The 12096-nt window shown below is 34.9% G+C and overlaps 1 protein-coding gene across 18 annotated transcripts in view; it reads left to right on the top strand.

Moving 5' to 3' along the window:
• ABI3BP (ABI family member 3 binding protein) overlaps nt 1-12096 on the top strand; it is a 152404-nt gene that overhangs the window by 86105 nt on the left and 54203 nt on the right. For 12 of the 18 annotated variants that reach the window (XM_051622176.1, XM_051622076.1, XM_051622147.1 and 9 more), the window contains 6 exons: nt 694-774; nt 4768-4836; nt 7495-7542; nt 8039-8113; nt 10104-10178; nt 11605-11652. In XM_051622176.1, the coding sequence (XP_051478136.1) occupies nt 694-774; nt 4768-4836; nt 7495-7542; nt 8039-8113; nt 10104-10178; nt 11605-11652 (396 nt within the window). The remainder of the gene's footprint in view (nt 1-693; nt 775-4767; nt 4837-7494; nt 7543-8038; nt 8114-10103; nt 10179-11604; nt 11653-12096) is intronic. The other 6 variants (XM_051622084.1, XM_051622043.1, XM_051622036.1 and 3 more) reach the window with 5 other exon arrangements.

Genomic DNA, 12096 nt, shown 5'->3' with positions numbered 1-12096 from the left:
CTGTTATGAAACTTTTTCTTGGAAAGCAGTCTCATAGCAATGCTGTATAAAACTGAATCAAGTTACTGACTATACTACCTGAAACTCACCTTAGGCTTTATTTGGTGTCACATTAACAGTCATATTTAGCTAATTACAGTTGCAACCCGTGCATGTTCAGGGAGAAAAGGTTTCTAGGACTGGTTGCTCTTAATTTTTACTGTTTAGATGATGCTACTTCTATTTTATTAACAGTTATGAAGCAATTCCCTTTTTTATTATTGAGTCCATGTTTTTCCAGCTCCCTACCAGTAATTTCTTTACAGTGTTAAAATTTGAGGATATTTTTGCATATTTTGTCTATGTACATCTGATGGCTAAAAACTGACCTGGATAAACAACATTATTGTTTTACCTCCTACGTATCTTGCAAAAATAAATTTGCCAGCCTCATGATAGGAACATTTTTTATGTGATTGCAAGCTACAATCACATATTTTAAATGTAATTACTTTTACAGTGAAGAACAAGAGGGGATTTTGCTGTAGTAGTGAAATCTTGGAAGGCTTTTGAGAAGCCTTCTTAGCAAACATGATTTTGCCATTTATTTTTGTTCCCAGTAGCCATTCATTGCTTCATTTCTGGCTTGAAGAATGTGATTTTTATTTGAGACAGTGGAAAGTATAATCTTATAATCTAGTATATTTCTTTCAGCTCCTAAAGAAGCAAAACTCACACCTTCTACATCTAAACCTAGACCATCTGCCAGAACCAAAAAGCCACAAACTAAACCTGGTAACTAACTTCAATAGCAAACATTTTTTATAATGTTTCACTTAAGTAGCGTACTGTGATTTAAGTTTATTCTGTGTGAAGCTCAGCACTTAATCATCAGAAAGATGGGCACTGAGGGGATCTGTGTTCTATGAGGAACAGTATTTTTGTACTGAACCAAAAAAAAAATGTGAAGCAAAGCAAGAAAAATTTACACTTTTATATTCCAAATCAGCAAGTTGCATGGTATGGCATTGAAACAAAAATTTTTCCTGCTTTTCATTTCAAAATAACAGGCTTTCCAACTCAGTTCAGCACAGGGTCCAGGCAATGCAAATTCTCCTGCTTTGCTGATGGTTGTACCATCTTACCTAGAACCACAGAATTTTAATTGGTTCATTAATGATCATTAATGCATACATAGACTGACCTTCAGCTGTGGAAATAAGAGTGATACTCAGCTCTGGAATTTAGGAAAGGTGTATTTTACAATGGCAAATTAAATTGCACCTTATTACCAGGGCTGAACTTGATCTCTGATGTATGTCAGAAAATAAAAGGTACTTGACATTTTCTAGACCTGAAGAATAAGTGAATACAGTTACAAAAATATTACTACTGTTATATGGCTCATAATGAAGTTGGAAAACTTAAAATTGCATAATTTTATTTTAAAAGAATGTATTACCTCATCTTCCTAATAAGAATTACTCTCTTCAGACCAAATGATTTCTTGGGAAGCTTGTTAGCTAAATGGTATTTATAATTTGGAAAATACTGTGCATAATTAGTTTTTCATGGTGATTACAGCTCCCACAAAATTTTTAGTGTAGAAAATCCAGTATTGTATTATTAGAATGATAACATTTGTCTCTGCTGTAGATGCATGTGTCTGAATATAGGTCTGAATCCTGTACAGGGATTTTTTAGTGGCAGAGAAAAAAAGGGGGGAAGAGGAAAGAAAAGATAATAAAGAAACAACAGCTTATTTGGAAACTAGCGCATACAACTGTTTACACCCTTGGACTGCCAAAGGCAACACTTTATATTGATGTTTCCACACTCAAAGCTGTGTAACACATTTCTATATAACTACAAAGTTGACAGCATGATTCTGAATTTGTATGCATGCCTCTTGTCTGTCTTTTTCCTGTTAGTGGTTTCACTGGTCAATCAGATGGAATCCTAAGAAATACTTTTTAATCATAACAAAGCTTGTAATGATCTTCCTGTAAGCAGGTATTTGCAAATTTGGTATTTGATCTAATGGTACAAATTATTATATTCTTGTTCAGAAATGATTATTTGAGGCATAAAATATGCAGTGCCTCGGGATAAATTTGCTTTTGGAGAGGTGGAAAAATGGTCAAAGAGCAGAATCTTCCTCTGTAGTCCAGTGTCACTCGTGCATTCGGCTTAAATTAGAAAGCTGTGATTGTCACTTAACAGTGAATCAAAATAACAAAGAATGTATGCCAAATTCATACTTGATCACTGACTTACTAATGATCCCCTTTGGGTCAAACAGAATTCCAGGAAGTTAATTTTGGCTCTCATTGTTAATAAGGCTTCTGTACTCTTTCTGGTAAAGTATTTGTCTTTTTGCAGTAGAGCAAAAACCTACATTTTTAAAAAACCCACACATATAAACAGTTTTCAGTTTTTCAATTTTTCCAACCAACTGGATATTCCAGTGAAATTTTGCAGCTTCATTATTTTTCTTGATATTTGGGTAATTTAATCTGTTGAGTGAAAAGAGTTCTTGTTGCCAATGTGATCATCCCCAAGCATTGTGCTCACTTGGACTATTGTTAGCATTAATCTCTCTATCTAAACATAGTAAGTTCTCCATTTTTCAGAAAAGGAAATTATAATGAATTTTATACCATGCACCAAATTGCACTGCAACTTTTTCTTTCCAGAAAACTGCAAGAATAGCTCTTTGCTATTGAGTTGTTGAGTCACTGTAAATGCATTATAAATTTGCACTCTTGTGCCTCTAGTACAAAATACTAATTCTTCATATGTGTCTATGCATTCCCACTTGTGTGATATCAGACCTCTGCAAGAGAACTGCAGAACAGTTTTAACAACAAATAAGCAGAAATCATCTGTTGTAGAGGAGGATCTCAACTGCCAACTCTTTGTAAATTTCCATAGTCTCAACACAGTTGAGAAGTTAAGATAGCATAACATTAGACAGATTGATGCATACATGTAGTTGTTCCTCTTGCAGTCTTCCCTCCCTTACCGGAACTATGAGGGTCCTGGAAGGACTTCTAATCATATGTCTTCTGAAGTATAGTCATGCCAGAGAACCATGCCTTCTCAGCCTGTGAAAACTCTGCTAGATAACTTGGTGCATGACTTTCTTCATATTTTCTATCCTTCAGAGTCTCAGGTTACCTGCCAGCTCAGTGCTTAAAACATAATAATCTGATAAACTGTTCAGTAACATCAAGAGTAACTTTTATGTCAAAGTCCTCTTATATTGTCTGAGAGTTTCATTTAGATGCTCCGCTTTCAGCAAGGTCAGAGGAGATGAGTGGCATTTTATTTCCTCCCAAGCAACTTTTTCTCTCATCATCACTTTGAGAAATCCATCTTCCAGTTCTTCCTTTTATTTTTATCTAAAAAAGTCTAAATTAAATGTGAATTATATATTTAATGGGCTGAGAAGAAATTATTATGAGAGACTTTCAGAATCCCTTTAGGATTAGGAGGGGGATGGCATTGTTGAATATTATGTTTGAAAAATGGAGAAAAAAAACACAATAAAGAAGTTAAAAATAAAAAATAGATGGTCTAGAATTCATCAGTAAAACATAATGTGATGAGTATATGGCTCTAGGTTAGTTCTGGAAGAACATGCAAAGTACCTTTAAGTCAGTGTACTGCTTCTTGGATTTCCCGCTTTAGAATTAAAGCAAAGCATGGTGCTGAGGCACAGATGTTATGCAGTACTCGGTGCTGCCAGATGTAGAAAAATAGTCTCCAGTCTTAAATAGATAAGAATTCCCTTCTAATCTTTGTCATGAGAGAGCAGTACTTCCACATGTGGCAGTTCAGAGAAGAACTTGGCAAAGAAAAAGGAGGTGGTACTGGTGAATGGCTTTTCCATAGTTGCTTCTGTATATCCTCATTCTTCACCTTTTGACCCAGTCTACTGCCAGAGTCCTGTAGCTGGGAGCAATAACTGACCCCACTGGCTGAGTTGGATTTATGTTTATTTTCTTTTTAGAAGGAATAGTGCTGTCACTTCATGTGAGCTACCTTATGCATTGTCATTTTCAATGATGTGGCTTTAAAGGGGGTTATCTTGGGGAGAGATTTACCTAACCAGCAAATGTTAGTTTAGAGAACTGATTCCCAGAGACTATAGGAAAACTTCATAATTGCTCTCTGTCACTTTTTTTAAACTTTTTTTTTTTTTTTCAACTCTGTAGTTCTAAGTAAAGCTTCTTCTTCCAGACTTAAATTATTTTTTATTCCAGAATAGCCTGTGATGTAGGGTGATTGCCACGTCCTGTCACAGAATCAACTAATTGTTGAGCTTGGAAGGGACCTCTGGAGTTCAGCTGGTCCAACACTCTACTCAAGCAGGGTCACCTAGAGCTGATTGCCCAGGACCATGTCCAGGCAGCTTTTTAATATCTCCAGGGATTGAAAAAGAAAAAAAATTTCTCTGGAACAGTTTCTCTTCAGTGGTCTACAGTCATAAAGAGGAAACAAAAAAGTCAGGAAAACAGGAAGATAAAGACTCAAAGAGCTCCTCCTCCAGTGGTGTTTCCGTAGCAAAAATGCACTTTTTCTTTTCAAAGAGCAGCAAGAGCCTCACAGTTATTGTTGCTTAAGAACATTCAGTAAATGTATTACTTACTCTGTGTTTTCATCTGGGTAGTGGGGAGGTGGTGGATTTTAATTGGGAAGCAAGAGCATCTAAGCCACACCAGAATCTGAGAAATACGTATAGATGGACCTGTATTTATCTCAAGAAATTCCTTTTTATTCCAGCAGCAGCTATTCCAGTGTCTGTCACCACTATGACTCCCTCCACATTTGAAAGTCCAAAGACTGCAAAGGGTAAAGATTATGAGTCATCTTTGATCATTCTTATATTTTTTGGTCCAATGATATGTGCAGTTGAAAACACTGTTTCCTTTAGGCTTTTTGCTTACTCATACATGATCCAAACCAAACCAATGAAAATAATTGTCTTGGCACCTCATTTCTCCATGTTTCTGGCACAGAGAGATTACCTTCTACAAGACAGGATGTCAATTCAAAGGTAGCTGTTCAGAAGCTTCAATTACAATAGAAGAAAGAATGAGAACTATGGCAATAGTAAAGATGTTATGAAATATTAAAATAATATACTTAATCTAAAAATCAGATTTTAAACTATAAACTGCTGGAAAACGTATGTTGCACATAACTGAGCATTACTTGATAATTTCTCAAATGTATGAAAAATATTGCATCTTTTCAATTAATCCATCAAAACTTGTGTTCAATTTAAGAAAATAAAAGTAATGCTAGTTTTAGTGATGATAAAGCTTATATAAAGTAATACACAATAGCTAACCTTTTTTGTATGGGAGCACATATTGATGTGTTTAATTGAAGTACAATGAACAAAAATATCCTTTGTAGTGAGCCTTGAAATGTTATACCTAATTCAAAGGAAGATCTGAGTCACTGCTTGCATTTACTCTGCAGATTGTATTCTGGGAAGTACTTTAAGATGTTTTCAGAAGTATAGCTTTGCTCTTTAATACCTGAATGAAGTCAACAACATATATAATATTTTACTGAATGAAGATGGCTTCAAGCCTGTGCTCAAATGATTTGATTAAATAAACTTATTTCAGTTAATTAGCAACACATCACTTAGACACACTGTTTCCAACTGCAATAAATTTTACTCCATACAGGACTCTCAAAACTCTTCTAATGACCTAGGTTTGCCAAGGTCAACAGTGGATAACAAAGTTTTCTTAGCATCATTTCTTAGCTCTCTTTCCTTTGGCTTTTGGCTAAACTCTTAGAAGCTAATTTTGCTGAAAAAGAACATCTAGCTCTTTGATTGTCACTTCCTTCAAAGGCTCTGTCTGCTTGTTTTGTCCATATTCAATATTTAATGCATTAAATCCATAGCACCATTTTTTTCTGTGCTTATTCATTGATAGGAGCTGAAGATCATTTCCTGGACTTCATTTCTTCATTGCTGAATGTGATTGTGTTTCTTCTATGGCACACCATTTGCTTTCAGCTTAAATATTAGTTTTCACAAAGAAAGTTTTTTGTGGTAAATCACAATCCACCTATTTGAAGCTCAGATCATCTGCTAAGACCAAAACACATCAAGCTAAAAAATGTGATAGGGCACTTCTTTTGAAATGGTATACTTCGAGGCTTGCTATTAGTGCAGAAAGTGAGAAAGGGAAAAACAATTTTTTTCCTTGCTGAGGGGAGAAGGAAGTTGTTCAGTATTGTGGGATAATACTTACACAAAGAGAAACCAAATTGCTTCAGAAAACAACCTGCAGACCTATCAATTAATTTAATTTTATTCTAAATATCTGGAGAGTTTCTTTCAAGTACTCACTGATTTTTCAGAGGCAATCTGAAAATAGAAATTAGTTTTTATAGGAAAATTTTTCCAATTTGGGTGCTAAAGGTAATAAGTGAACTTGAATAATCACAAAGTATAGGTAGTGGGTACATTAGAAAGATTAGTAACTACTTAAGTTTTTTATACAGTATCTGGCCGTGGTTGATAGATATAAGTTAGTGCTGGTTGTTTTGGCTTTTTTTCTCATTTGCAGCAATATTAATACTAGGGTATATTATACTATAAATGTTAATAGAATTGTAAGAAATACTCTATTATCAACAGCATCTATTGCAAACAAAGTTTTATAGTGTTTTTAAAGTATGTCATTGTATAAGAGAGTTTGGGGGCTGAGTTAGTAGAAGTTATAGAAAAGTTTCTATGCTGAAGTGCGGAAGTCTGTATGCTATATGTTACTTTAGTTGTTATTGCCTTAAAGAAGAAGAATTTCTAATTTAGTATTCTTTTAAGATATGTTGTGTTCTGCTAGGAAATTTTTATATATTCTGCAATTTCATAATTTAGGATTGTGATTTTTTCCCCCCCCCCCCCCAATTTAGCATAGCTTGTGGGTTGAAAAAAGACATGATTTATCAGTTTTGTGATCCAAATTATAGCAGGATATAATGAGAAAAAAACTGAGGCTTTATCAAAGTACATTTTTTCAGACAATTATATTGCTGTACTAATAGCAACCTTTCAGTCCTCCTCTTGACTGCTCACTTTACAGGAAAAATGTAATTGTTTTGTCACAGCCAGCATGCCACTTTCATGTAGTAGCAGACTTCACTTTGGGTATATCTGACATTTTCCTATATCAAGAGTTCCTTGCTGTCTCCAGGTTAAGCTGTATGATCTCTTACACTGCTTGTTCTAGGATTTACTGATTTCTATTAATATATTTTTGCTTCTGTTGCCGTCAAGATTGTACAGTTATACGTTTTTCTTATTGAACCTGTGTTTTTAGGAAGTTTAATTGTCCATGTTTTTTAAAAGTAAAAGATAATTTAAAGATCTGCAATACTGTGGATTAGCATTAGCTCCTCCTTTTGTAATTGCCAGTGGAGTAATTTTAACTTTTTTTAAGCACGTTCCATACTTATCTTGTCACACTGTTTCTGTTGCAGTCTCAGAACCCATTACATTTAGAATTGAACCACCAAGGTCAATGATAGGTAATGGTATTTCCTTGGCAAGGTGTCATGTTTGTGTTTTTCATCACAGAAAGCATCATTGGAGTTAGTCACCTTATGCTTTAGAATTGTTTCATTAAACTTCATTTTTCTTCTAGCTAGTTCTCTTGCTTGGCATTGATGACAGTTGGGCATATGGCTCCCCTCACAGGTGGATGTCTCCTGTTTCTTTTAAGAAAACAATGCTGACAGCTCTGAATCACCTTTCTCATAATTGTGCATGTCTGTGTTTGTCTCAGCTTTTTATCTAAAAATATAGAACTTGAGCTTCAAAAATGACTAAAATTCCACTCTCTTGCTTAGGTTGTTGTAAACACACAGACAATATTATTACCTCACTTTCTTTCCTGCTTCCTATAAAGGCAATTTTTTTTATCTGTTGCAGGTGTGAAGTTTCTGTGTTTGTCTGTTCAACTTCATATCAGATAATAATTGCTGTGCAATTCAACCAACTTATTACGCATCTTTTCTCTTCCAGCTCCAAAGGAGACTCAACGTTTCCCTTCTAAACCTAAAACTTCACTCAAACCTCATGTCCCACAAGCCAAAGATGGTAAACTGTTTTTTTGTGATCATTTGTAATACAGTTTATATTGGATTGAAACTGATTTCTGAGCAGCTGTTTACTTACCTGAGCCACATAAAACTTAATGGAATTCTGTTCTGTGTGTTCAGGGATTTATTTGCAGTTTTCAGGAACAGTAACATTTGCTAGGTATCTTTGATCATGCAAAAGAATAAATCTCTGCTACTTCATGGTAACAGGATGAGAATATTTGTTGCTAAACTCAAATTACAATGGTAAATAAAACAAATACCTAACAATTAAAGTAGTATGGCTACATAGGTGGTACAATTCTTTCCCACATTGCTTTACATTGCCAGGATACATTCCTCTTTTAAGTCACAGTTATTATATTTCATTACATTATTTTCTGCATGAAGGAGTAAGTTACCCACTGCATAGATATTATTTGTGTATAAATATTAATATTTATTATCATTAATGCTAATTTATGCTGTATTCCGAAATATTGGATTCGTATACTACATCATTAAATGTGACTGCAGTTGAATTCAGTAGTAAGCAGAAAAAATTACTCTCTTGTCCCTGTTATCTAGTTGGTAATATCAATAGAAAATTGCAAGCATATCAAATATCAACGTGTGTTATCTTCTGGTACATGGGGAAAATTTTATTATAATCACATTATTGAAGATCTTTAAACTGTAAACATGGAGCAGTTATTTTGAAAGCTATGAAATATTATTTCCTCCTGTAGAAAACAATAAAAATCCTTGTTATCTCATATTTTTTTAACCAGGGCAGCTGATTGTAAGACATTGTTTCCAAACTACAACTTAAAAGGCAACTTCTCATACATTAAGTTTTTACCTCTGTGGCCACTTTTCATTACTGTGGTAGTCAGGTCTTATTGAAAAATTGTTTTTTTCTCACAAACATTACAGGTTTCTATTGTTTTGTGTTTTGGGGTTTTTGTGTGGGGTTTTTTTGTGTTGTTTTTTTTTTTTTTTAAGTTAATCTTTCTTCAAGAATCTGTAATATACAGGACTTTTTTTACAGCGTCATCCACTTACATTGTGATTTTCTTAAAAGATCTACAGAATATTTTTTTATTGTCACCTATACAGAAGAATTGGCATAGAGGGGGATACCTGTGTCTGATTCCAATTGTATATGTAAACTACATTTGAAATGCACTACAGAGGGGAGAGATTTGTGTACATAAAAAAGCCATTTTCTGAATAAGGGACTGGTACATATTTGGATATCTCATTGAAGCTCATGGGAGAACTAAGCTCACATTATGTTTCAGCTTACACTGCTTTCTCAGAGACTTCATTTAATATAGCACTTCTTATATGAGACAGTATGCATAGATTATAATTCAAAATGCAGTTACTAGACAAGTAATACCAATTGTAAGTGAAGTTATTCTCTTAAAGTTTCGTAATAGCTTTTATGTTTTGTTTCTGGTACAGTCCTGGAATCTGTAACACTTAGAATTGATCAACTAAAACCAATGATAGGTAACAGTTTTACCTACAAGGACCATCACATTTTTTTTCCTCAGTATACACCAAGCATCGCAAGTAAATCTTCATTGTACCCACTGTCATAATTTTTTACTCTTAAAAGTAGTCCTTCCGTAAGTTTCTTTTTTATTTTATACTAACTATTCATAATCATCCTGTTTGTTTTTTCTCATGCAAATGTGTACTGTAAAGTGGATGGAAGCACCACAATCTACCTTTAACTACATTTCTCCATACTCTGTCATGTGCTGCTTCATCTTTTATACTAGTCCATTCGTACTGGCCTTTGCTTAATATGATCCAGCTGCAGAGGTTCTCCATCAGCGCTATTTCTTTGTGTATGAGCCATTCATACTTCTCCATTACTGATACAAGCTTTTTGTGTTTCCAGAGGATCCCAAAGGCATGTGTTCTTTTTTAATATTATGCCTTCTGGCAGCCTTAGTTCTTGAAAGTTTTTCATACTTGAATTTTTTTCTTTTCAGTTCCAAAAGAAACTCAACGTTTTCCCTCCAAACCTAGAACATCTCCAAGCTCAGAGGTGCCACAAACCAAACCTGGTAAGTACATTCTTTATCCTGTCATACAGTTATGTGTATCTTATGAATACTACTGTGATCAGTGGAGCTTCAGATTTGTATTTATCCCTTGGGTGTGTATGTTCCTGGAAGGATAAAATCCGGCATCACATGTCATGATGTGGAATTTATAAAAAACTTGGTACATTTGAAATCTCTGCCTTCCATTCTTTTAAAAGTTTTAAATCGCTGCAACAGTGCACTTGCCAATGAAAATAGGGCTTACATGGGTAAATTTACTTGGGTTTGGGGAAAGTTAAGGTGAAAAAAAGGAGGGTTAATATTACAAAGAGGAAGGGTTTTCTTTTCCTGTATTTCTCAAGTTGTGTGCTTTTTTTTTTTCTTTCCAGGGCATAATCACTAACTTAGGCTTTTCGGTTCACTTTTGCATAGCCCTTAGGTTGTTCAAAGATTTAACAATGTGCAATGTTTTCTATAGTGTTGGTTACACTGCTTGATATAAAGCAATATACAACCCTGGGTTAATTAAGGATGGAGGAATAATGTTGTACAACTCACACTAGCAATTGCATGAGGGTTTGACCCCAGCCAGCAACACCCACTAGCCGCTTCCTCGCTCCGTCCTGCAGTGGGTTGGGGGAGAGAATCAGAAGAGCAAAAGAGAAAGAAAACAAAATCATAGTTCAAGATAAGACACTTTGAGTGAAGGATAAAAAAGGACTATAAAACAAGTGATACAAAGGCAACCACTCACCATCTCACTTGCAGACCAATGCTAGTCTCGGACAATGGGTACTTTGGAAAAACTACACTCCGGCTTTGTTGCTAAGCATGAGATTATAGGAGGTGGAATATCCTTTGATTCAGCTGTCCCAGCTGCATCCCCTCCTAGCATTTTGTCCACCCCTAGCCTACTTGCTTGGGGCAGAGTGAAAAATAAGTCCTTGATGCTGTAAAAAAGCACTATTAAACAATAACTAAAACATTGGTGTGTTATCAACACTGTTTTGATCACAAATCTAAAAAGGAGTAATACAAGACTACTGTGAGGAAAGTAAACTCCATCTCAGCCAGGTATAATCATATTAGATGGTGAAATGGGTAGAAAGATGTCAACTGAGGTTCCTTTTTCCCCGAGCAAATCTGTCTATTATTTGAAGCAAAGCCTTGAAATAAAGCAGGAAAGTATACAAAGTTGAAGGTGAAAAACCACCCACATTTTCTTTGTCGTGCGTTACAAAAGCTTCAGATTTATATTTGGGTCATTGCCTTTAAATGGAGGCAATTCTGAGTGGCATAATACTTTGACATGTATTGCATTTCAAGGAGGAGTCACCATCTACCTCTGGCTGTTGCAGGGATTGTATGACAATTGTAGAGATAGTGTTTGTAATGTTTTGATTCTTCCTGGTAATACGTGTTTTTGCTGTTTATCACACTAATGCAGTTCTGGAACCAATTACATCTAGAACTGAAAAACCAAAATCAACACAAGGTAATTATACTTTCTTACTTAAATAGTCATGTTATCTTTCGTCTTTCCTCTTCAATACAAATCATTGAGAGTAGACCTGCAAAAATTTGTCATCTTTCTTTGTACGTGCCTTGATAGTTTAACAGTTCAGATATTCTCTCTCTTATTTTCTACAAAAAAATTTAGGAGAATCCTTGTGCCTTTTGAGCTGTTACACACATAACATAGGGCAATTTCCTTCAGTAGTTAAAGAGGCAGAGGGCAGATAAGAACAGGATCATAACTTATATCTGTTCTTAGCCATACCATAGAGGTGGCACTGTTCTAGTTAGTCATACCGTTTGGGTGAGCAGAATTGCATGCTGCAGGTTTTCTTTCTCTGCTTCCCCTCCAGTTTTACTAAATTAAATTCATTCCCTCATAGATGTCTGAAAAACAGTTGTGTTTTGCTCAAACCTCTATTCC

Source organism: Apus apus, chromosome 1, assembly GCF_020740795.1.
Source record: "Apus apus isolate bApuApu2 chromosome 1, bApuApu2.pri.cur, whole genome shotgun sequence".
NCBI classification, from domain to species: Eukaryota; Metazoa; Chordata; class Aves; order Apodiformes; family Apodidae; genus Apus; species Apus apus.
This window is presented reverse-complemented; position numbering and strand designations above follow the sequence as displayed.